This window comes from Vanellus vanellus (assembly GCF_965231255.1).
Source record: "Vanellus vanellus genome assembly, chromosome: 3".
Lineage (NCBI taxonomy): Eukaryota > Metazoa > Chordata > Aves > Charadriiformes > Charadriidae > Vanellus > Vanellus vanellus.
In genome coordinates this window covers 37,216,068-37,242,813 of record NC_138907.1, presented here as the reverse complement: position 1 = coordinate 37,242,813, position 26,746 = coordinate 37,216,068, and the positions used below count along the sequence as shown (strand labels likewise).

Below are 26,746 nucleotides of genomic sequence, written 5' to 3'. Positions count from 1 at the left end.
AGCGGGTGGGGGGAACTTGAAGCTTTTTTTTTTTTCCTTCTCCCCCTTTTCCCCCCGTCCCGGAGCAGGTTGGGGGGCAGCGAGCGGAGGAAGGACCCGCACCGGTGTGCGCAGGGAGCGGGGGGCAGGCACACGCGTCCTTGGGAGGAGAGGAAATCCCTTGTACCCGGGGGTACGCGAAGCTCGCCGGCTGCCGGGGCTCCCGCTGTGGAAATGGCTCGGATCAGATGGGGCTTCCCCCCCATCTTCCTCCTCCTCGCTGCCTGTGCACTTTTGTCACCGGCGCTCGCTGCCTCCGAGAAGGGCAGGCTGAGGAGGATCACGTACGTCCTGCAGCCCGGCCGGGCAGGCTCCTCCGGCAGCCGGCATCAGCGCCCGACCCTCCTCGGGGGGGAGCAGCAACAGCAGCAGCAGCGCACGTTTAACGTACAGCTGAACACGCGCTACGGCGGCAGCACCCTGGAGCGGACCCGGCGGATGAGCAAGCCGGGCGGCGCGGGCGTCCAGCTCCGCTTGGGCCCCGCCGGGCAGGTCCACCCCAACTCCGCCGCTCACGCCGCCTCCTTCGCCAAGCCGGCCCGCTTCGGCCCGCGGCCCAAGCCGCCGCCGCCGGGCCCCCACAGCAACAGCAGCGCCGGCCTGCCCCTCCGCCAGAAGCACCAGCTGCCGCCGCTGCCCGGGTAAGGCGCCCTCCTGCACGCCGTACCCCGCACGTCCCCCCGCTCCCCAGCACGGCTGAGGCGACGGTGGTGCTCCCCGCGCGCCTGCAGCCTGCTTTCCTTACCCCTCAACTCCCCGAGCACCTTTGTCGCGGCCGCTGTCGCCTCCCCTCGGGGCAGGGAGCCGGGGGAGCCCGTGCCGGGCCAGCTCTCCCCACACCACCCAGGAACCCGCGGCGGGTGCCGCGCCCGGGCTAAGGCGTCGAGTGCGCGAGGAGCCCCGCAGCCGCCCTCCTCGCGGCCCTCCCGCTGGGGCGGCGGGGGTGGCCCCGGCCCTCGCCTCAGTCGTCTGGGTCCCTGAAAGCAGTGCTCGGGGTGCCCGTCCGTCCCCGGCCCTCTCCGGGAGGCGCCGACTCGCCTTTCCAGTCAGTTTTCCTCCAATCTGAGGAGCTTCCTCAGACGCTCTTCGGGACGTTTAAGTCTTCCCGCCTTTTCTCTCCCCGGCCCAGCGCCCGCCCCGCGGCCCGGCTGGGGATGTGGAGCGGGGCCGGACGCCGCGGCGGCGGTGGGGGGGGCCCGCTGGACTCTCCTCCCTCTTTGCTGTTCCTGCAGGGTCAATGTCTGCGGGGGGCAGTGCTGCCACGGCTGGAGCAAGGCCACGGGTTCCCAGAGGTGCATCAAACGTGAGTAGCTGTGTGGGGCGGGGGGCGTGTGGGGACGCCACCGCAGTCAGTAGCGGGGGTGGGGGGACGGACACCAGTGGGGACCGCACTGGCATCTAGCGAGGTGGGTAGGTACTGACATCGGCTGTGTGCGAAGAGGTGCCGGCTGAGCTACACGTCCCACCTGCGCCACACTGGTGTGGTTAACCAATGTGTGTGCTTGAGCCCTTCTCCCCCAGCATCGTGGTGCGCAGCAGTCATAACACTTCACTTTTCACCCCTAAATCCCTACTTGCTAACCTTCAGCTTTGTTAAAAGATGAACAGCGGGCGCTTCTTATTTTTATTCTCAGCACAGATAGTGGCATTTTTGGAGAGACCTTTGCAGAGGTTATTTTTTGTAGAAAAAACCTCCACACATTAATGCTTGGGTGTCAGGAGTTTTTTGAACAGGGAAGGTTAATAGGGTAAAGAACCTGCCAGAGGAGCATGGGTGGGGAGCTGTCTACGCACACTGCCCCTTCATCAGCAGCCTGCATAAGGATCCCGTGCTTAGGGCATGGAATTTTTGAAGTGTTGAACAAGGCAAAAGAAGTGGGTTTGGAGAAGCTCCTGCAGGGGCTTTACTGGAATATCTAGAAAGACAAAATATGTGCATAAAATAACATTGATTGAGTCAATGCTATTATACTCAGATTGTTCTTCCTAATGTGAAAGAGGAAGAATCTCTGCTAATTTAGGCAGGGTTCAGGATGACTGTAAATGGCTAAACTGGAGTGATCTTGCCATGAGGTCATGGAAGACTGGAATGACATAGCTCTTCAGGAAGCCCCTTTAGGTATCAGTGAGATTGGGCAGATCTTGGAACATCCCTTTTGTTCAGCAGGACAGGCTTCTGTGCCTGAGAGAGTTGGAGTAAATAATACTTTCGAGATGCAAGCTCTGTTTGGGGTTTTTATAGTGGCTTTTGTCCCTGTGTGGGATTTCTCACAATAGGGAGCAATCACATTTGTAATCCTCGGAAGGGTCAACTACCTTTGACCTGCATGGAGCTGTTGCTAAGAAGCAAAGACTTTATTACAGTAGGCTGTCAAAGACAAAACTTTACAATTTCCCTGACCAACTTAGACATGCATTTAAGATAGTCTTCTAAATTAACATTTTCATCTTAAAATACATGCTGCTGTGTTAGGTTAGTCACCCTTTTTGCTTAACACATGCTATGAGTACTAGAATGATTTTCTTCAGCTTACAATGTTTGAGATGGTATTTTGAGTACCTTAGCTGACAGACTAATCAAAGTGAAAAAACCCACCTAATTTCAGGAGATAGAGTCAAAAACTGTACTTTAACTGCCATCCAGTCAACCAATTTTATTTTCACTATTTTGAACAAAACTGAAATAATTTTCCCTTTTGTGGCTCTTTCTCTGTCTCCTAGTAACTTTTATTTCCAGGTAACTTCAATCCATCCTTTTAAACTTTTGTTTATAATTTAAGGAGTTTTCTTTGCTTTCTGTCCTTTAAGTTTTATCTTTTTGACTTCTCCCATTATAATTCAACTGTTGTCTCTTTTTTGTCTTCTCTTTTTTTTTTTTTCTTTCTATGTTTAGCATCTCCAATAAAGACTAAGTCAGGCAATTAGATTTTTATGGGATAGCTCTGTAGAATCTCATTTAAATCCATGAATTACTTGGTTCATTCATACAGTTATTGGAGGAAAGGAGTAGCAGAGAAAGAGTTAAAAGAAAGGTGGGAGGGATTTCCTCTGACCTTTCTTTCTCACTTTGTGTCTCTTATATTGGGCTCTCCTTTGTATTAAATATTTCTGCTGCCTGTTCTGATGTTACTCTGATACCTCCCAGCAGTGGTATAGTACACTTGGCTTGGATCTTCTCAGTTTTACCCCTCTCTTGGCAAGCCAAGGGAAGCACTAAATGTACTGAAGTTGTCTGTTTTGTAACTTAGGCAAACCATGAGAGAGCAGTGACTTGATCGAGCTGTGGAAGATCAGTCTCGCAGTCATAAAAGCCAGATAGCTCCTTTTCTTGAACCTCCCTGATATTCCTTTCAGAACAAAAACCCTGTAACCGAACAAAGGTTAACCCCTTTGTTTCCTGTAAAAATGAGCAATTTTTAAATTCAGATAGTGGACTCCCAGTTGTTTTTGAGTGGATTATTGCAGTTGTGGGTTGCTACAGATGCAGGCACACCTGAGCTGACTTCATGCAGAGTCAGTTTGGATCTGTCAGGGTTTATTAGCTCAGACTCAGTATCACTTTAATAAGCTACTTGGTCTCTAGGGCCAGTTTATATTCTTTTGCGTGGTGCAAAGCTTGAGCTAATAAACCCCAGACCCACACTGGCTCTTTCCAGAGCCAACTTCCATTCGTCTGCGTTGTGCTTCCAGAACCAGACTGTTGAGAGCCAGCTCTGATCAGTGAGGCTTATTAGCTCAGGTGTAATCCTGGGCTGTTACAAGCAGCATGTGTTTCTGCTCTGCTGCACCTGTGTGAATAAGGCTGCCTGTAACCCACAGAATGAGGGGTTGAAGGGAAGAGGTCTGGTCTTACAGCCCAGGCTTTCTTAATCTTCTCCTCTCCCTTTCTCTTGCATGGTGGTTTGCTAGCCCTACTTTTTCACGTGTGGGGCTATGGGGCTGCTGTCCGCTTGGGTGACTTCTGTCCCAGGCAGGTGACAGCTGCATTGCATTTCCCTCAGCAGCAGCAACAGGGGGTATTTGAAATGTTTCTGTGCAGGTTAGAGGGCAGCATCTGTATGGAGGAGGCAAGTGGACTTTTAAAGTCCTTTTTCTAAATTTTAGTTTGAAGCTGAACTGTCTGTTGTGTTTACAGTATTCATGTTCTCTTGGAAGCCTGACAGTCTGTCCCCAGAAGGTGAGATTCTGTGTTCCTGTGAACTACCTGTATGAGAATTCCTACCATATCCGATTTTAGGCATATAAGTTTTTCCCCCTCTGTGCCTAATACTTCAGTTTTATGTGTAAAGTTTTATCTTAAGAACTTCTTTCTCAAACTTGGTGTGACTTTGCTTATGAAGAACTTCATCATTCTAATTGAAAGATGAAATCATAAAGCTCGGTGTTAAAAGCGTTCAGAATTGCTTTATGCTGGGAGAATAGTCTGACAATCAGGAGGATTGGTCTGGCAATCAAAAGTGAACTTTTTGAAGTGTTCAGGACATCCACATTTAGGTAGAGGCAAAGGTGGGAATAATTGAACCACAGCAATAAACACCTTGGAAAGTTATAAGCACATGAAAGGGTTTATGACAAAGATCGTCTTCCAGTCATAGTTATCATAGGTTATAATCTGTGTAAGTGCAATAATAAGATACTACCATGGCTGGAGTCATCATGTTTTGTTAGTACTTGTTGCATTACCAGAGTATTATGCAAACATTAATTAGCTCTTTAACGTGGCTGTGAGGCAAGTAAAACTTAGAGTGTGGGGGTTTTATTATTTATTTCATTTATGGAAATCGAGCCATAGGTTAAATGTGGCCTTGGACAAGTTATAACAACTGTCTGGAAGGTCTAAGTTGGAAATTAGGAGTTCCTGCCTCTCAACTTTATCCTATTGAAACTGGTTGTCTCCTGCTTTGTTACTTGCTACTACATTTCTAGTAGTTAAAACTCCTTACTACAAAATATGCTCTTCTGGTTGTTCTGGTTTTGTTTTCTTTTTCTTACTGATTACAATGAGCTGTCTTTCATGTTGGGAAGTCAAGAAAGAAATTACCTATTGCATGGAGGATCTGATATCTTAAAAAAAATAATTAAAAGAACTACCTTATTGTAATAGTAGACGCCTTCTAAAATGTATAATAATATGTTTTGTCTGGAGTATTAATATCAGTTGTTTGTGAGCGTTCTCAATGTAAACTGGATGGTTTAAAAAACAGCAGGAGGAGTTTCAACTTTCACTAATGTAACGGTGGGAATTAACTAATGCTAGTGGGAAGGAGAGAGTTGGCTGTTAATGGAAAAGTGAAGCATGAGCTCGTTATTGTAGAGGTGTAAGAAAGGCTCATAGGTCAAACAGGTGAGGAAGTGGATTTTGCAGGATTATGTTTAGAGTAAATTTCATATAGGGAGAGGAATTACTGTCTGTATAGGTGTAGAACCCACATATACCATTGTTGTCAATTAAGAGAAAAAGGATCTTGTGTCTTTGTTAGCTGAAGATGGTGTATGTGTGCATGCATGTATTCCAGGCATGGGTACAAGGTGAGGGGTTTGGAGTTGGAACAGAACAGGATTCTCTGAGTTTGGTCATGAAGTACTTTCCTGTCTGTCTTGTGCTCAGGCACCTTGGAAAGGTCATCAGAAAATAAGACAAACAATCGGTTATCTTTTTTTTTTTTTTTTTTTTTTTTTTTTTTGTATGAAAAGATTATCTTGCTAATTCTGTTCTCTTTTGAAAGACTTCTGACTCAACATTAAATAAATGTGCTATAGATAAGCAAGGTTTAATTTATTTTTCAGAATAACAAAATATACAACAGTAGAGTCTTCCCGCTGGAGGAGACTAGAAAGTTGCACTAATACTTGCCCAGAAGAAGGGTCCTTTTGTTCAGTTCCCCAATCTGTGTGGCCTCTGCTTGTGTATTGCTATTCAGTTTGAACCTTCTGATCTCTAAACCTCTAGACCTATATTTCTTGCTGTTGCTGAGTTAGCATGCTACAGCTTTGTGTCTTCTTCAGGACGAGGGCACTTCACAATGTGACCAGTAGTTCTAGACCTTGAGTTGTCCAAGACCTGGGTGGAACATGTCCTAGGTTACTTCTGGCTTGTGTTCCTCAATTTTCTTGGGGGAAGGTGAGGGAAAAGTTGCATGCTTAGGTCTTGTTCTCATATAGGGTTAGGATACAGACCTGGAAATATAGAAGCATACATGAGTCCCCCGATTTAGATATAAGACTCTGAATCTACTCTTTTTCTGTCTTCAATTCAGCTCGTAGAAATGGTGGTGTGCAGAAGAGCTGTACTTATCATTGGAAATGAGTACTTCAAATGTTTGCAGCTGTGCTTCATGGAGGTTTTCTGGTCATGAGTGGTTCCTGTGGCTTGTGCTTAATCAGTTTTGTGGCTTTGAGTTTTACCAAGTTCTGTTTATTTGCATTGCATTTACAAAGCCTAACTATAACATATTCTCCCCAAATGTTGTTTCTTCTCATTCTAAGACCATCATCTCAGTAAAAGCAGTATCAATCTTCTTCAAACTATTCTTAAATCAGAATGTCTCAATTTTAAAGATGTAACTACTTTGACCTCATGTAGTCCTTTTTGACCTCATTAATCCTTTTCAATCTATTCTTTGATGTTGTTTTTAAACACTTAAAAATTGAAAAACTGAAAGCCATTACTTGATTAGCTTGGTTTTGCTTCTGCTGTACTTGCTACTGTAATATGTAAATAAAACTTTTGAATTTCATATGCAAGGAATAGATTGGCTTTTGTAGTGGGAAGCTCTTGTTAGCCTTCAGTGGTAGTTCCACTCTGCTTTATTTTTTACTGACTGTCCTTGAGAAGGGGGGAGAACGAGAGGATCCAGATTCTTGTAATCTTTGGCTTTGTCTACATTAGCAAGCAGCATAGACTAACAGGAGCTGATCTATAGACTAGAGCCTTTGGGTTTGATGACTTGAGGCCCATGGTATGCGTGTTTCAGGGCTTAGTGTTATTTTGGACTAGGTGTAGTCTGGTCTTGTGGAATGAATGCCAATATGAGGCTGAAATACATTAAGTGCATTCTTGGAGTGTTCATCTTTTGGGTTTAGTTTTTTATTATTTTTTTCCCTGCATCTAAAAGAAATACAGTGCATGTGCCTTAAGATGGCCTCACAGCACGAACCAAACCTCTGTGAGTGTGATTGATAAGATATGCTTCAAGAGAGAATCCTGACCTGGGCTAAAGCAATAATGCAGACTGAGCACAGTGTCCGTCTCCTGGCCGTTGATGGCAGCCAGGCTCCCTCCTGCGAGAGGAGACGGGGAGCTGTTAGCTGCTCCCTCCTGCATAGACATGACCATGCCGTGTGCCATTGCCACATTTTGGTGAGGAAACATAAGTCCACAATTAGTTTGAGGTGAAACTTAAGCGGCATTTTTTCTGTGAGCCATTTGGGACTTTACTGGAAACAACTAAGGTTATAATGATAAGTTATCTCTATTTCATACAAATACTACATGAGCGTATAGATTTAAAACACAAGACTCTTAAAAGAAACTTCTCAAGATGTTGTGCTCCTGCACTTGAAGCAGGTGACTGATTGATAGTGAACTCCTTCAGCTCATTGCAACAGTTGGTGTTAACAAAAGAAACAGGATGTGTAGTGAAGTTGTGGATAAAAAGTCCTGAACATGCTTTCTCTGTTTATATAGTATCCGAAGGAACCCAGGAAACTGGGATTTTTTCTTTTTTTTTTTTTTTTTTTCCTTTCAGATTTGTTGGTTATTTGTTTTTAAGGTGTAACTTGGAAGTGGTGTAGAAAGCTTTGTAGGTGCTGCGGGGAGCTATGGTTCATCGGACAATTGCACAGTGTACTCCTAGTTCTGCATGTGTGCAGGAACAAAACGACACGTTGACAGTGAAGTGATACTTTGATACTTACAATACCGGTCTTACACCTCTCTTCTGTAGGGCTGTTCTTCCTGAGCATGGAGAAGGGAAGAACTGGAAGTGGGGCGTGCTCCCCTCTCCTTCCTCTCCAGCAAAATGAGAGCACAGGAAAAAGGGGCCGTGTGTACGGAATCACTGAGACTCCTGGTCTTTGGGAAAGCAGGGCTGTAGTGAGAGGTGGGGTTCTGCACTCTGCAGGACCTTGAAAAAAGTTGGGTGCAGCACCTCTAATGACACCCTTCTTTGCAGCCCTCCAACATGAAGGGCGGCTTGTACCAATTGATCCTGCCTTAAAGCAAGCTTGGATTGCCTGGGAGCTATGGAGTTAGCAGAGGGTGGATGCAGAGGGGCACACACCTCCCTCAAATGGCTCCTTGTTCAAATACTGCAGTACTGGGTGTTAGCAGATTATGGGTGGTTCAAGTCATCAAGTGAAACTGTGTTCTGTAACTAACATGGACTGATACTGGGTTGAGTTTGGGGTTTTTGCTTTAGTTTTTTTGTTCTTCATTTAAAAGCACCAATACTTGAGTTGCATAGCCAGATTTACTCCAGATTTACTCCAGATTTACTCCAGATTTACTCCAGATTTACTCCAGATTTACTCCAGATTTACTCCAGATTTACTCCAGATTTACTCCAGATTTACTCCAGATTTACTCCAGATTTACTCCAGATTTACTCCAGATTTACTCCAGATTTACTCCAGATTTACTCCAGATTTACTCCAGATTTACTCCAGATTTACTCCTCCTCTTTGACTACAGAAAGAAAACAAAGCTTTAGCGTATCTGCATTTCTGACTGCACACAGAAGGGGAACAAGGATTTTACGTGTTAGCAAGGCAAAATGTTCATTTAAATGCAGAGCTAAAAATAGTTCTGCTTGGCTGTGGTGGTGTTTGGTTGGGGTTTTTTTGGTGAAACTCAGATAGTAATCCCTGCATAAACCTAGAGTTTTGGAGAGCTGCTTCCTGATAAAGGGGGATTGTTTTGTGTCCTATGGCAAGATGTGTTTTTTTCATAACTCAAATTGGTTTTTTTGTTATCTCTAGATGGTGATTTAGGCCTGGATTTTGGAGAAGCTCAACTACATGGTGAACTCTTATTGCGAGTTTGTTGGATTTAGGAATAACTATTGTTCTTAGCATTTTAATTGCTCTGTTATGATTAATAGTCTTTTCTCTGGTATTTCTTTTCTGTAACACTTCAGTTGTCTGAATCCTACATCCAGTTAAAATTTTTCAATTGTCCTTTTATTGAGTTTCTCTTAGTTTGTTCTGTTTCCTGTGTATTTCTTACAAAGTATTTTGTAACATAATGAATAAGCACTGTAATGAGAAAGGTTAAGAGAATTGAAAGGATTGCAGACTAGAGTGTTAACCACTCCAGCAAGCAAGAATAGCATGCAGCATGCGAATCTGCTGGTTTCCTTTGGCTTAGTCCATTCTGTAGTGAATAATTTTTTTTTTATACTGAAATGATAGAAGGATCTATAGCTTGTGGAACACTTGTACTGTCAAAATATGTATAATTATGATCTCATGTAATTAATACTTTGAAATGCCTCCCAGATTGTACAGTCTAACTTATGTTGTAAATACAACATGAATGAAAATGCTAAGTATCAAGCAGCATGTTATATTCTTATGACTGATAAAATAATGCATCCTTTTGCTGAAGTTGGGCTTTTGAAGTATATGAGTATAGTTGCTATTAAATTCTGATAAATCTTAGCATTTAGAGGTAATCCTATAAAGATACATGGAAAATAATCTTAATAAAGTAAGTTATGTTGTCGTTAGGTTAAGGCAGAAACTCTGTGATTTTTTGTTTGCTTTAAAAGAAATTTGTATGCCAAAAGCATTGTTTATTGTTTTTCTCCTTTCTTGGAGGTCATGTTTATGTAGCCATCCAAGCCAGTGTGGGAATACATCAGATGTTTTGAAGTGGACCACTGAAGAATTCCAGCAGTGATGTGTGCTTTTATTTGAAGTTTATTTAGGGAAAGAATTCCCTAAGACCATAAAATTATGATAAAAACAAAGTTCCTGTATAGGAAGACACAGATGGTCGTAATACTTCTGCCATTAATAGTGTAGAGGTCATACAGGTTTTCTGCAGTTAATGCCATTTCTTCTGATTATTTAAGTAATTTCAACTTTTTTAAAGAATGTTCATACAACATGTTTGTCTCACCCTTGGTCACAAATTCCTCTCGTCCTCAATGGCCGTGTAGAATTGTTGGATATGTTTCTGGTAAAATTCAGCTTCTGAAAACTGGGGAGAGATACTCAGATGGAGAACTAGATCCCCAGAAAAGCGTTAGATAGTGAGCACTAAATGTTCCTTCAGTTAGCTTTTGGGTTTCTAGTCTCCAGTGTTGCATCCTCAGTCCTGGCAACAACTTAAGACTTAAAACATTATCCAGAATAAAAGTGTAAAAGTAAGTGATGAGCTAATCAGCAGGGCAATTTGGAGAACAGGAAACTATTATAAACTTTGCTCTTCTCCAGGATGTCATCACCATATTGAGATTTTTCTGAGGAAAACTGGAATATGCCTCTTTCCTTTCAGAACCCACAGCTTCTCCCTTTTCAGAGAAAGTGCTTCACCGCTTTTCTCTTGGAATCGGTGGGGGGTCATCACTCTGTCTTTCAACGCAGCAGGAGTTAAAGGTGCCTTTGTATCACAACTTTTTGTTTAGGATGAGCACTCAACCAAGATGAGCTTTGGTTTGTTTTCCTTGTGTGCTTGAGTAGTAAAAATCTTGAATTAATGAAATAAGACAGACAGTATTTACTATGCCTTTAACAGTATTCCTATGTTGAAGTTTCTGCTCTAAGCACAGATATATTCATGTCACAATGTTGCTTTTTCCCATTTCTGTAAACTTGATGCGTGCATAATTTCTCAACCATCTTATGCTGGAATCTGAAACAGCCCCACATTTATAATCCTCTTTTCAATTATGATGTTTTCTATTATTTGCCCTCTAGCATGTATTTTGCCTGACAGAATTTATGCACTCCTATGAGAGAAGTTGATATCTATACTGTGTCAATGTGCACAGTGATGAAATGTGTTGGAAATCGGGGCATTCTGCTTAAACTGATGCTTGACTATGTGTGGTTAAGAAAGGGGTGGAGGGGGAAGCTATGTTAAATTTCATGTGGAAAAGGAAAGGAAAAATCTAGCGGATGGTCTTAATAGGAATAACACAACTCGCAACACTGTTGTAGTGTAATCATTGTATCAAAGTATTAGAAATTCAGGAATGACACTGAAAAAATTTTGTGGACGTTTAAGTACTAACCAACAGCAGTTGCTTGGTAAAGGAGATGCTTAAAGGTAGAGCTGAGGCTAAAAGGTTAGAAACTTGGGTGCAGGAAGCTTTTGGCATGTTTAAACTTGTTTGTTGTGAGTTTCTTGCTGAAAAGTAAGTTTTTTGTGAATTTTAATTCTCCATGCCATCTAGGAACACAAGGAAATAAACTTGTAAATGAGGTGTTATTGTTTGAAGAAGGTGATTGTGAATCAAGGTCAAAGTGATTAGCATAGAAATCAGATCTTAATGATCTTAACTCAAGAATGATCAGGAATTTAATAAAAGTTTTTTCGTGACAAGTGGAATTAGTTGTACCTGTATTTTGAGTCTTTTGAAAGGTCCAAAAAAAATTTTTATCTGAACTTCAGTGTATGATAAAATTTTACACTTACTGACTTAATATATTAAATTATGCTTTATTTAGTATGTATTAAACCAGAAGTACATTCTGTATATGTAGAAGTTTAAAAATATTTACATATTTTAAAACTGTTACAAACCTTTTATTTTAGGACTTGCTTCTGCAAATATTTATATACTTTTTAACCAAAATAATGCAAACACATGGACTGAAAAGTGCATTATCAGTCCCAAACCAACACACAGATGGGTTGGAAAGGGGTATGTTTAAGCTTAATGGTAAAGTTACTATTTTATACTTTTTTCTGAAAAAATGTCATAAATAAAACCATACCAGGCCTGATAAGTGTCCCTCTAACCCAGTATTCTGTCTGTGATGGTGGTGATCAGTAGTTGATTAGGGACAAATGCATAAAAAGGATGAACATGTTGGGAAACAGCCACAAAAAAATGCTTTCAGCTTTTTGTGATTTAGGGACTTCCAAAGTAAATGTGGTACTGTGGCTTTGTTTTTTTTTTAGATACAGATTTGCATGGTCTTAAAACACAAAAAGCAACCCAAAAGAACCCTGTGTTCCTTTACCAAATTACACTTCTGGAAGCGGGGTGAGGTTGGTTATGTTGTCTATGCCTGGCCTTCCAATGTGGCACAGCAAGATTTGGATGCTAAAACTAACAGGTTCAAAAAGCATATTGGTGAACTCCTGATAGAAAAATCTATTGAGGGTTACTAAACACAAAACAAGCACTCTTGCTCAGGAAATTGCTGAGCCTCTAATTCTGAAGGCAGTAGTGGTACAAACTTTTACTACTTCTCACCCTTGTTCTTACACCTGTCCTTATGCATCCACCTTAGTAATGGAGAGAGGAGTCTTGACTAAGTGGATCTTTGATCTGACCTGGTGAGGCTAGTCTTGTTATTTGCATCTTTGCCAAGCTCCATTTTGAATTCGCCTCCTTGAATTGAATAGGACAAAGCCTGTTGCCTTTAACAGGAGTACATTATCCTGCTTTTCAGTTTTAAACTGAATACTTCCATGCTGAAGTTATTGGAAGCTTAACTTTATGGAAAATAACGGTGTTTTCAGTTAGATGTGCCATTATTGTTGTCTTCAACTGAAATAATTAGGTCATACATTTGGCACACTGCGGCTGTTATGAACATTTTAAAAACTAAACTGCTGTATTATGTCAATTAAAATGTTCATTTTAATGCTTTCCTAAAAATGTGATCTTTTATCCTATTTTGTGATCTATTACACAACATAAATGAAGAACTTCAATCAAAGGGTGGATTGCTGTGAAGGTCTAATGGATCAATGTTTCAACCTGCTGTCACTGTTCGCATGGTTTGAGACAAACTGGATCTTTTATAACAAAGTTGCTGGACCTGCTGGTGCTTGTTTTGTTATAAGGCCAGACACAGTAATGCAGTTTGTCCTGCAGAGCTTTGTATGTTTTATGTATATGTAAAGCTGAGAAACTTTCAGGGTTTACATTGCTGTCAGTGAAGTAGGAATCTTTAAGTCTGTTTGGGTAAAAAAGGCAAGGTCATTTAAAACCAGTTTCTATTTTCAGCTGCATAGTTTTAAATTAATTGCAGCCTTATTAGGTTTACTTTGATAAGTAGAAACTTGCTTCTGAATCATAGCTTTGGTTCTTAGCTACAGGAAAGAAACCGTTGCAGTTCTCTCGGTGTTGTCCTTTGGGCATGTATAAATCATTATTTTGAGTATAGTGACTTTTGGGGTGGTCTTGTTAGCTTACTTTAGTGTTTGATTTTTGGTTATTGTTTTTTTTTTTAAAAAAAAAAAAACAAAAAACAAAAAAACAAACTTGTTGAGAAGCTTGGAAGTTAATATAGTTGCATGTCCATAAATCTTGAGAAATATATGTTCAGTATGAATGGTTTGGTTTGGTTTTTAAAAAAAATTTGTGATATTTTTTCTAAAGCACTCCAAACTGTGCTCAAACTGTTTCACTGTGATCTTTACACATTTTCTACAGATGACTCATATGATGGGGTCACTGTTCTGGTCTTAGAGTCTCTCCAAAGCCAATGAAACTTCATTAGAATGTAAGGCTCCTGAATCTGTTTTCCAAAGCTATAATTAATTTCAGTCATGTGCATATAAGCAAATTTTTACTGTTTGTAGCAAAATATAGGTCTTAAAGGAAGACACAAGAAAGTTGGCTAGTGTATTACAATATATGCTTGTTGTAAATCCCTTCTCAAGTTTACAGTGAAAAGGTCTTCAGTATTCCAGCAGTCAAAGACAAAATATACTCTCAAAAATAAAAAGAAGTACAAGCAAGCAAATAATTACTTTTTTGTTACTCAGCTAAGTAGTATTGAAAATGAGATATGTTGCTGAACAACATATGGAAGGGGGAAGTATATGTGAGAAGAACCCCGTGCAAAGCTCAAGTTAAAGTTGCATAGCAATTCTAGTGTTGTGTACAGGTGGTATACGTGATACATCTGTATCAGATGGTATTACCAGTTGACAAATTAGTCCTCAAAATCAACACTGTCCCATCCTAATAAGTTATTTCATATGTATGCTTGTGTGTTTGTTTATATATATAAATGTATGTATCAAAAATGGATTAATGTGCCAAGTACTCAAATTTACCTGGATTGGGGTTGTGGACTTTTTTATTTAAAAATTGTGCAATTGGATATACCTGAATATGGTACAGAATCACATGTCATGATTCAAGTTATGATCTTACCTGTTTTAGTAAAACCTGTAGATTTTATGATCTGGCATATCATTTTGTCTATGTTAAAAGATCTTTAACAACACTAAAAGTATGCTTAGTTTGATGGTGCAAGGTAGCTCAGCAGTTACTCTTATAAATGCTTCATTGTATGCCATTTCTAATGGGACTAATGAAGAAATTATTTTGATAGCTATTTTAATTATTCTAATTTTATTGTTAAATTGTATCTTCTGGATAAGAGAATTAATTTGTTTTGCCATCTGTGTGTTATTTTAACATTCTGTAAATACAATAGCAGTGTAAGTTTAAGCATTCAAAATAAATCCTCCAATTAGCCATGTCTTTGCAGTGTTATGCATACATGTGATGTTTCTTGCTCATTCAGAATGGAATTGATCCTGCTTCAGTAATTCTAGGCTGATTATTCAGACTCCTATAGTCAGTGGGTAGAGCAACACAAACAGTATAATTAATCCTATCTGAAGGCAGTTATCTGAAAGTGAATTGTCTTTTGAAGAATCTGATCCTTTTTCACTGGTGGTACAAAGAATGTATAGAAGCTAATTCAAGATAATCACAAGTGCTTGTCTCTTTCTTCAAAGAATGCAACTCCTAGGTGTAGCTATGTCTTTGTAGCAGCAGTTTGTGTCTCCTTTTTTATGTTATTGTGGTGGTGATATTGGAGGGAATTTCATTTGGGCTTTAGACGAGTAAGGGTTAAATCACTTTGTGCTTCTCCGCATCTATAACATGACTGTAAAGATTCCTTCTGGGTAGCTTTGGAAGATCTGTGACTTTAAATAGTAATAGAATGAATCCAAGCCTGGATCAATAGTAAAAATTTCTAATCTGCATAATATTGTTTCATCGGATGCAATTTGGTTGCTAAAGTATGGGGAGGGAGGATGCACTATAAAATGTTGGTAACAGGAAAATTTGAAATCAAGAAATACAGCGTTACTTGTGCATTTCCTATTTTTTAGCTCACCAGCATTTTACTTTAAGTTGTTCAAATGTTGTACATGTCTTATGTAGGAAAGCAGTAAAAGCTATACCAACTTAATATATTATTTTTTGTGGAGCTTAGCAATGTTGCTTTCTCCTACTCCAATTAATGTTAGCAATTAACATCCTATTTTTTTTTTTTATTGCGGGGAGGGTTTGCATTTTCCATCATACTCTGTTTCACAGGTATTTTTTAAAATGTCTTTTCTTAGCTAACTGTGCACCACCATGCCAAAATGGAGGAATGTGCCTGCGACCTCAGCTTTGTGTGTGTAAACCAGGAACAAAAGGTAATTCCTGTGAGGATACAGTCATGCAAGACACATCTTCCACTGGAGGACGGAGCCCTGTTGTTCCCCCATGGCCCATACCCCAGCAGGCTGCCCAGCAGACCTTCTCTCAGAAGGTGCAGGTTCCACCAAAGGTTGGCCCTATGACTCAGATGGCATTCACCATCAAGCAGAAACCTCCTGTTGGGTTACCTCAGCAAATGCAACCACAGTAAGTGTTTTCTTTGCTCTCAAAGTCCAGTATGTTAGTTTTATAAAACATTGTTCTTTGCAAGTGTTTTCAAGTAATCATACTTGGAAACTTTTACAGATTTTTAAGAGGTTTTTTATTTTAACTGTAAAACTTCAGTGGATTTTTAAACTTACATTACTTAGAAGCCAGATCTCACCTGAACAAAATAACTCATAATATCTGTCAACTTTATTTTCCCTAGAATGACAATGCTGCACTAATTTTAGAGGAGTTATTTTTAATTTACACTAGTGACTTTTTGAGTTTAGCGTAGAATAGAGTCTGGCATGGAATTTCAACACCTTGCATAACTGAGGAGAGTAAGATCTGGTGCTTGTGTTGTGTTCTGGTTTCTTTCTTCAATTTACATTATATTTTCTTTTTTAAAATAAGTCATCTGCAATGGATACTTCTCCTTGCTTACGTTTGAGGTTCAGGATTGTATCTGCCTGTTACAGGTAGCAAGGGAAACACCCCTCTTGTTGGAGATTTTTTTCTCTGCCTCTTCAGTGGCTGGTGACTTAGCCAGACCATGATATTACTTTCATTAGTTTAAATGCTTCAAGTGAGTCTGCAATTTCTCTAACTATAATGTTGTTTTTATTAATGTCTGACCTTAACGTGTTTCAGGGCTGCATTTCATATGGGGGGAGGACGGTGCACAGGAGGGTGGCAATCAAATTGAATGTGAACAGTTTTAGGTGTCTGCAGCAACTACACTCCTTCCAGTTTCAGGTGAAGTCAATGACAAAAAGTGTTTTGTCCTGTAAGGGGTGTTGAGCTGTAAGCAGGGTGCAGTCTGTCTTGCTTCTAGCCTCCAGAGTAAGATAGTCAGGACTAGAAAATGAACTGTGTTTTCCCATGCCCAAAACTATAAAAATGAACCCAGAAGGGTGGTGTGTGATTATAGAAGTCTGCACTTGAGTAGTTATATGCTCCTGACAACAAAGTACATCCTATCACCGCTCTCCAAAGCAGCATCTGAGAATAGAGATCACTGGCCACTGCAATGATGTTTGATGTTGCCTGGTAACCTCCTTATCAGGTTCTTTCCCCCTAAACCCTTCCAATTCCTTTTGCTATTTTTCCTAGTTCATCTAACTGTGGAGCCACAAGCAAAACTCTCATCGATGTCTTGTGTGATAGGAAGAGGAACTTATCTGAGCTCCCTTGGAGTTCTAAACCCTAAGCCAGTATGTTCTTTGAGAAAGGTAGAGTTGTGTGGCAGGGTGGGCTTTAGGAACAAATACCTCCATGGTCTTGAAGGACAGAGAAATCGCTACCCAATTTTGATATTTTATAGTACTCTGAGCCCAGTTTCATTCCTATCAGTGAAGCAGTAAAATCAGCAGGCTTTTTTCTGCTCCTTCCCATCCAGACCAGCAGGACTTAGCACCTGCCTTCTCTGCTTAGCTCCACAAAGTGCAGAACAGCAAATCAGTACAAAGAGACCAGATAATTCCTGTCTTATCAGTACTGATTCCTGTAGTGTACTGTGTCTTTCTCTTTCTTTCTCCCTCCCTCTGTACACAAGCATTCTCAAGTAATTCTTGTTGTGATAAAGACCAGTTGTCCGATATGGGTAGTAAAATATACTTAAAAAAAAAAAAAAGGAAAAAAGAAAAGAATGCAGTTTGTTCTTGCCTGAAAAATTGTCTTCTTCCAAGCACTTTGAAACTGCTTAGAAGGCTGCCTCTAGAGAAGACTTACTTTCCGTTATTCCTGGAAAAGTAGAGGCCAGGGATAAAGGACTCCTCTTGTATGAAAAGAGAAGATGATAAACTGATACTCTTTGCTACTGTGATAGTTGCCAGGCTATGATGCTCAAAGTGTTTCTAGACGGTACCTACAGCATGTCATGCTTCACCAAAATCTCTGTTCCTGCTTGCATGATACAACATCCCAGATGTAGAGGAAGCAACTTCAGACTGACAAAACCCGTCATCTGTTATCTGCTGTCCAAAGTGTCTCTGCATGCTTCCATAAGCAGTGTTAACCCAGATGAGCGTTGTTGTTCATGTGACCCTTCTCAACCTAGGGATTTTCTCCTAGATGTAGAGAGACCTTTTCAGGTAGAAAGGACCTTTAGTCTTTGAGATCACATGAAGATAAATCTATTTCAGCTGACTTAGTAATAGAGTGGGGAAATGGAAAACTGAGTCTTTGGAGTTGTGAGAAAGCCAGCCTACAGCCTTCGCAGGAGCCAGACATAGGAGTGGGAGATGGAGAGGAAATGGGCTGTTTAACAAACCAAAGCAGTTGTATAAAGTGCAGCAGCAGAAGGTGGATGTTTAGATACAACTGTTGAAATGAGTGCTAGTAGTAGTTCTTGTGTAGGTTGTTAGAACAATTTTACAAGGCTGAAAGATCCTTCTGAGGTGAGGTCTCTACCATTGGTGCAGATCAAATGGGCTAGTTCCTACTTCAGTTCCTCTTTGAATATCTTATGGTCTCATGTTGCGTGAGGCTGCCCAGATATTTTTGGAATGGCTTTTTTCTATTCCCACACCTAGAAACAGGGAAGGCTATGGCAGGAATGGAATCATCCATTGTTGGTGTGGCTGGTATGCTGATCCATATGCTGCTGATATGCAAAGCTGTCAAGGCCTGCTGGGAGTCAGGGCAGAACTCAACCTGGAACACCAAAATAAGCTCCTAGAGGAGGCTTGTATCTACAGTGCTTCTGTTTTGCCAGCCACTGGCATTTTTTTCTGTTCTGTATATGAATACGACTTTTCCAACTTCAGTCATCAAGATGTATTCTTACGTGCTTTCTTAGGATCCCGGTGGCAATGATATTTAGGGAATCAGAGAATTCATTTATTTCTTCCCAGAGATCTTTTTTTGAATAATACGGTGCTGAACAGAAGGAAACCTGGAGAGAGATTAATTTCCTGGGCTATCCTGGATTTAGAACACAGGCACTTAGCACTAGCAAAGTCTGTCATAGTCGTGGGCTGAAAATGGATGCTATCAGGTACAAGGTCTCATCTTGGAAGAATGTTAGCTGAAGATGTAGATGGCTGTAATTGAAAACAAGTGGTGTCTCAGAAATGAAAATCTGCTTCTTATTGGAACCTGTTGGGAATTCTGATCTCAATAACAGACGTACTTTGTGGTCCTGAATTCCTGTGATAGCTCTCCAGTAACTCTGGGTGTCCCTTTCACATCCAATTCTCTCACTTGCTGGCAACAGTATACCTCCAACAGCTTGATTTTCTGCACTTACCAGCTGTGGAAGCTAAAAATATTTTTTTTTCTTTTTAAAGGGAACTTTCTAGTACAGTTTTGGAAACGGTCACCAGAAGGAATACAGCATCAACCAGCTGGACCTCAATAATATGCTCATGTGTCACAGCATTGCTCCTTCAGCCTCTTTTGGAGGCAGCTGTTGATGAAATTTGAAGGTTTGCTTTTGTGTTGAGCAAGGCAAAGCTCATCAAAGGACAGGTGGATGCACAGACTTTAGGTGACAGATTTGGACTTAGTAGTGTCTGATACACCTAGAAATCTTTCCCAAGAGGTCCCCTCCAAACCTGTATTCCTGAATCACTGGGTTTAGTCCCATGCTATTACAGGCAGGCATTTCACCTGCTAATTTTAGTGAACCTATTACCCTGTGTCTTAAAACTCTTCAAGGGTGTAGTATTTTTTCCAGTATTTCCTCAATTGTTACTAATTGATGTGAGATTACTGTGAATTTAGATTGGAGAAAAAAAAAAAAGCCTGAGACAAGAATTGGGCATGCTGTTGTGACCCTACTGAAATCAGCAATGTAGGACACTTGTAGCTGAAAATGGAATATATTCTTTATGTAATCTATAATTGTAAGTTATATATTTACGTATATATGTAAAATAATCTGTAAAGACAGACTTTGTACAAACTCTTGGCTGAGGTTTACTGCAAAATTTAAGGGACTGCTCTTTTAGTTATTTCCTGTCTTGCATAGTAGTTCTTTTTTGTATCTTTGACTGTATGTAATTTATTTTTTAGAACATGCGGTTCTAAGATTGGTTTTTGTGATGACTGATCAGGTGATGGTCTAAAATTAGAGAAATGTTTTTTGAAGGTTAATGGTTAGTTTGAGAGTAAATATTTCTGGAGGACATCCATTTTCATCACCATCATAAAGACTTTTGTACTAAAGATGTAAAGAGCAAGTGAAATGTCACTACTTTTTAGTTAGAAGAGCTCAAATTTAACTGTGAGGTCTATTTAAAAAATACTTTATGGAAGCTCTGGGCAGATTATTGGACTTCTGTCCAAAAAGATCTTGGCTTTTTTTTTAAAAAGAAACTTTAAGTAAAGTAAGGACTTTGGGGTAGTGTTGATGTTCCTCCTGCACCTGGGGAGGAACAACGTAAAGCACCAGTATAGGTTAGGGGTGGACCTGCTGGGAAGTAGCTCGGAGGAGAAGGATCTGGGGGTCCTAGTAGACAGTAAATTATCCATGACCCAGCAATGTGCCCTTGTTGCCAAAAAGGCCAATGGAATCCTGGGCTGCATAGGGAAGAGTGTGGCCAGTAGGTCGAGGGAGGTCATTCTCCCCCTCTACTCTGCACTGGTGAGGCCACAACTGGAATACTCTGTCCAGTTTGGGGCTCCCCAGTTCAAGAGGGACAGGGAACTGCTGGAGCGAGTCCAGCGAAGGGCAACTAAGATGATTAAGGGCTTGGAGCATCTCCCTTATGAGGAAAGGCTGAGAGAGCTGGGACTCTTTAGCCTGGAGAAGAGAAGGCTGAGAGGAGACCTTATTATGGCGTACAAGTATCTAAAGGGTAATTTGAAGGAGGATGGAGGCAGGCTCTTTTCAATGGTTCCCAGTGACAGGACAAGGGGTAATGGGCACAAGTTAGAACACAGGAAGTTCCGTTCAAATACACGGAAAAACTTCTTTACGGTGAGGGTGACAGAGCACTGGCACAGGCTGCCCAGGGAGGTTGTGGAGTCCCCTTCTCTGGAGATTTTCAAGACCCGTGTGGATGCAGTCCTGAGTAATGTGCTGTAGGCAATCCTGCTTTAGCAGGGGAGTTGGATTAGATGATCTCTAGAGGTCTCTTCCAACTCTGAAAACTCCGTGATTCCGTGTTAGAAGCATAGAAAAAAATAGGTTAGGAGTAGGGGCAATCTGGTCCAACCCTCCGCTTAAAGCAGGATCAGTTATAAGGGGTTGTTCAGGGCTTTGTGTGATTGACCTTTGAACGTTTTCAAGGCTGCAAGGTTGGAGATCTCACAGTATCTCTGGGCTCCTTTTGCAGTGTTTGACCACCCTCAGGAAAAAAATATATTTCCTTATGTGGTTGAAATTTCCATTGTTGCATGTTGATTGTTACCCTTTGTCTTTTTGCTGTATATCTCTAAGTCTGACTCAGTCTTCTGGCTCAGTCTTCTCTCTATATTCTCAAGAGGCAGTTGTAGATTGCAATATCATCCCCTTGAGCTGCCTTTTCTTAGAGCTGAACAAACTCACCTCCCTCAATCTCTCCCTGTACGCTATGTGCTCCAGTACCTGACAGTCTTGGTGGCCCTCTACTGGACTCGCTCCACTGTGTCAGTATCTTTCTTGATTTGGGGGGACCATAACTGGACACAGAACTCGAGATGCAATCTTGCAAGTGCCAGATAGAGGGACTAATCATTCCCTTGACCTGCTTGGCTATGCTGTTACTAATGCAGCCCAATATGATTGGCGTTCTTCATGTGGGGGTACACTGCTGACTCATGTTCAGCTCGTCCAACTTTCATTCACCCATTTCAGCACCAAACCTGCACTGTTGCACAAGAGTTGCTGTATCTAAGATACAGGACTTTGTGTTTGCCTTTGAACATCGTGAGCTCATTTCTCCAGCCTGTCAAAATCCCTCAGCCCTCCAGTATAACAACGATTCCTCCAAATTGGAATTGTCTGTATAATTGCCAAGACTGCATTTTTCCCTTCTCTAGGTCATTAATAATGTTGTTGAACAATATTGGTCCCAGTATCAATCTCTAAGGAAAACAGATAGTTATCCACTTGACCTCCTGTGAGTTGGATTTTGTATCACTGTGTAACACCTATTCAGCCAGGCAGTTTTTGCACCCACTTTATAATCCGGTTATCCGTATTTCATCAATTTCTAGATAAGGAGACAACTGTGTCAAACACCTTGCTAAAGTCCAGGTTAAAAAGATTCATCATGCTCTTTTCATGCACTGAGCTAGTCATATCATAGAAATCAAAAAAAACCCAAGCAAGCAAACAAAAAACCAAACCAAAACAAAAAAAAACACAAACCACAACCCAACTTTAATCCAAGCTAAAATACGTCTGTACCTTTAACTTCCAAAGGAAGAAAAGCAAAGTGAGAATAGGGTTTATTACTGATTTCGGGTATAGAAATATGGTTTAACAGTATCCTGTCTTTAGAAAAATCTAAGTAGTTTTGTTTAGTGTTGTAATGGTCAAACAATCACTGAACTGGGGACATTTTCTTCTGCTCTTGGTATATTGAACTTAGAGAAAAGGCTTACTATGTTTGTAGATGTCTGTCTTTAGTCTTTCTATCGGAGATCTTGTTTAATATTTGATCTTTGGCCCTTTAAAATAAAATTAGCTGATTTGTATGTCTTGGGTATCAGTATAACTTTTGGTATTGTCTTAACAGTTCCAGTCTATATTGAGAATTCATTCTTAATAACCTTATTAAATAGATAGCAAAGACACAAAGAACACCTCTTCGGGGGATTTATTTAATCTCAGCATTTTGCTAGTGTAACAGATTACTAGAAGGTTCAAGAATCTTCATTCAGAGAATGAAGGCTGGCCTTTGTCTAAGGCAGATGTATGTTCAGGATTGGGCCTGTCTGATTAATTACAAATGCCTCATTGATTTCTCATCTATGAATAGCCTGTTCTGCTCATGATTTAGGAACCCCAAGAGACATATACTTCATCTCTAAATTTTTCTTCTTCAGTGCTAGAGTCTGAATACTTCACTAAGAAGCATTTTCCACTTCACCTAAGCTCCATAAAGGTTACGTATGACATGTATCCTTGTACTTTGATAAATTCCTCCCAGGAATCTAAAACTATTGTTTTACACAATGTGTAATCAGTTGGTAATCTAACCACTACCAAGGAGGTTTATTGCTCATGCCATCTTATGTTGAAGTTTGAGTGTTACTGTTCATCAGTATATGGTGAGAAACAGTTGTGGGGTTTTTTTTTGTATGATTTAGTTGAAGACATGAGTGTAAATGGTGAAGAACACCTGGCAGTTGGAGAAAGTGGGATCATCTTCTGATGTTACTGTTGGAATATTGATTGAGACTTTGTAATCAGCCATTAGTCTATTAGCAGGACTCTGCCATAAGTCCTTGTCGATTTCCCTCTTTAGCAGATTTTCCCTGAATTATCTCAGGACATTAGAGAGAGGTGCTGGAGGACCAGAAGGTGGACTGTTGGCTAGTTTGAAGTGTCTAGCATATACTGTTGTATGTGAAGATAAGTCTGCTAATGTGCTCAGAAGTTATGTAGGCAATTGAATCATGACTACTTGACTTTGAGTTAAGCAACTTCCTACACTAAGCAAAGGACCTACTGTTATTCAGAAAGGACTCTTTGTGTGTGGTATGTTAGGAAAATAAATACCTCCAGACTAATGGCTCGCTGAAGCATTGTAATTATTGAAGAGAATTTCTCCCTGCTTGAAAATGAAAAGTTTCTTCTGTTGAGACATGGAATTTCAAGGACAAAGGAAGTAATTGCAATAAATCAGCCCTTATTGCAATCCTGTTTTGTTACTAATATGATCTACAGCTTTAAAAATATCTCCTCCAGACGTGTGTACAGGAAAAAAAGTAATCTTTTCTGATAGGCTTTATCTATGGTAATATTTTTTTAATTTAAAGTACTCTGTATACAGAAAACTTATCATGCAGCTGAGGACAGACTTTATTAAAGCCCATAGCACCACCAGAGGATATTAAAAGGAATTCTTTGTTTGGATGCTATGATAAATGATGTTTCAGGCTTGTCAAGGATTTTATAAGCAGTTTAAAATTGGTTTAAAGGAAAAGACTGCTTTTGGATATTCTGTGTGTTGGCTTTGTGTTTTCTGTTTTATTAAAAAGAATTGAAGATGCAATTCTGTATGTTCTGTGCCAGGGGAATGAGTTTCAAAGGCAATATAGTCTGTTAAAAGGAGCTAGATAATACTACTACGTACTATTATGCTATTGGGCAGTAGGTGGCAAGCTTTGCTTTTCCTTCTACTTAGGGTTTATTTTCATCTTGCAGAATGCCAGAATTTGGAAAAGGGTGGTTTGAATTCACTGGAATATGCCATTTATTGGCAGCACGCTTTTTTTGGAACCATCTCTTTTGTTCATTGTGTATAATTGTCTTTCTATTGAATGCTGAAGTGAAGCCCCTCTTTTTCAAATGACAGACGGACACAAATCAATACATGTGAGCTCTGTTGTATTCTCTTATGGCTTCAGTAGGCAGATTACTGATACACAAATTAAAAACAAATGAGTTGCAGTCACAGTCAATCCCAAAGTATTTGGGATTCTCCTGTTCAACTTCTATTGTGGAGCACTGTACAGCTGGGGGGAAAGGGGCACAACACCCTCTTTTAACACAAGATTTTTTGAAGATAGGACTTACACTTCTAGCTCTGTAACTAATAACTGAAACAGAAAAATAACATAGTGTTTATTTTGCCTTTCTCCTGGTGTGTCGTGTCCCATCCTGTGTCCCGGTCCATCTGTTCCTGCTCTCTCCCCTCATTACCCCCATGAATTGCTAGTCTGGTATAGCTCTCCTCACAAACCCAGCCTGCTCTGCTAATATGTAGGGTCAGACATGGGGACAATAAAGCAGCAGCAAATTGACTAGCTAAAACTAAGGGTGTGTAGAGAGGGCAATGCTTGAGTACTTGTCCTCAGGTACTTTCTGTTGTGGGTGAGTGTTAAATACCCCTTCTCTGCTCAGACTTCTTGCCTAGAGCTAATCGTCTGACATCTGATGAACTACAGCCAGCTGTATGTATGTACCAAGGGTACAAGGGCACAGCACTTCTCCTGTGCAGTTCCTGTCAGCTGTTGTCCGGCTTAGACATCCTCAGCTGTTCTCCAGAACACAATTTTACCTGTTAGCCAAGTTAATTCTGCATTGAGTTTCCTCATAGTGAGAGAGTTAGTTCTTCTTGGTTTGCTATTAAAGTTCTTAAAGTTTGTTCTGGATTTAAAAAATCACACCCCTCTCGTTCTTTCTCTCTCTGTTCTGCACGCACTTGATAATAGCTGATCTTCCTCAGAACAATCTTGGACCTTCTTGAGGTTGATCTGAGGGCATGGTTAACTTAATTGCTGCACCAGCACTAGGCATGCATAAAGGATCTTTGGCATGAACTATTGGTAAGTTGAGACCAGTGTTTTGAGATTCTGATACTGTAGCTATTCTCACTTCTGTAGTCTTTGGCAGTGCTATTGATGTACGTGTGCTAGAACAAAAACTGGTTCAAAGGTAGTTACTCATCTCTTTGTGCTGCCAGGCACTGAGTCAGCTCTCAAGAACACCTCCATTCGTCCGTCATTCTAGGGGAATGTAGTCATCAGGCACAGGAGCTGAAGTCACTGTTTAGTTGAAATGGCTGGTCTCCCTTAGGACTGGGATCATTTGTGTTGGCAGAGAACATGGAGATGATTTTTTTGATGACAATGATATCAGTCTTAGTCCCAGTGTCCTTTTTGAACAGTGCTGGTGCACACTTCAGTGCTAGTCCATAAGCTAACAGATAATTTGTAGTTACCTCTCTTGCATTGAGTATTCTTGCTGTTGATTGGTTTGTAACACAGCTGGGTCTAAAGACCATGGCCTTACTTAAGTGTGGTGTGAAAGGTAGGAAAAGGTTAATTTGTTACAAAATAGGCTAGTCATTTGATAGATCCTGTTAGTTCATCATGGTATGAGAAGTGGCAGATTGTTATGGCCAACTGGCTTGAGGGAAACCTTTGGTGTTTTAGTGGACAAAGTCATCTGTTGTTACAACTTGTTTGTAAGACCTTTTGGATGTGAGCATTTGTGATTTTTACTGCACCTGTTTTGGCTGAAACCTTTGGGGCTGCAAGTATCCAGTTTACTTATGTTGAGAGTTCAGCAGAGACTTCTTTTGATGGACTGGAGCTAGATAGCATTTGGCCATGATAAGTACTGTGCATATGCAGTGAATGCTCAGTGGTACATTGACTGCTGTCCACCAGAGAAAAGCAGAGATATCTTGGAAATAATTTTGAAAACATAAAGTATCACCATTGCACTACCATGTCAGACATTTGTGAGATTCAGCTGCAGTATCCTACACTTTGGATTATTGACGTCCCTGAGATGATGCAGCCTAGCTTTGCAGGAACATTTAGTTTTACCTGCACTTGAGCCATCATCTAGTGAAGTAAAGGTCTCACAAACAGACGTTACAGGATGTTCAGTGTTTTCATTAGTAACTTGGACAGGAAAAGGTTTCTCAGAAATAGAATCTTTTTCATACAGAGACTTACTTTGATAGACTCCCTTAATTATAGGGAGCCAACTGGGATCTCAAGCCAGCCAGAGTTTATTTCAGACAGGAGGAGGAAGCTAATCTGTGTGATGGCAATAGCCAGTTGGCTTGTGGTTTTATGTGGCTATGTAACACCACTTGCCTGAGTAAAACTTTGGTGCAAGAAAAGGGTGGTCATTGTTGGAAAAGTATCAAGGAAATTGTTGCCTGGCTATACTGTTGTACAATGTCTACTACTAATTCCCTCTTTAGTGTGATGGAAGGATCAACCAAATATGTGTAGGACAGTCCTCC

The 26,746-nt window shown here is 40.8% G+C and overlaps 1 protein-coding gene across 1 annotated transcript in view; it reads left to right on the top strand.

The window, feature by feature from the left end:
• Nucleotides 1-213: 213 nt before the first annotated feature.
• LTBP1 (latent transforming growth factor beta binding protein 1) overlaps nucleotides 214-26,746 on the top strand; it is a gene marked incomplete at its 5' end in the record, with an annotated part of 207,046 nt that continues 180,513 nt past the window's right edge. The window contains 3 exons of the mRNA XM_082480509.1: nucleotides 214-680; nucleotides 1,272-1,342; nucleotides 15,596-15,884. Coding sequence (XP_082336635.1) covers nucleotides 214-680; nucleotides 1,272-1,342; nucleotides 15,596-15,884 — 827 coding nt within the window. The remainder of the gene's footprint in view (nucleotides 681-1,271; nucleotides 1,343-15,595; nucleotides 15,885-26,746) is intronic.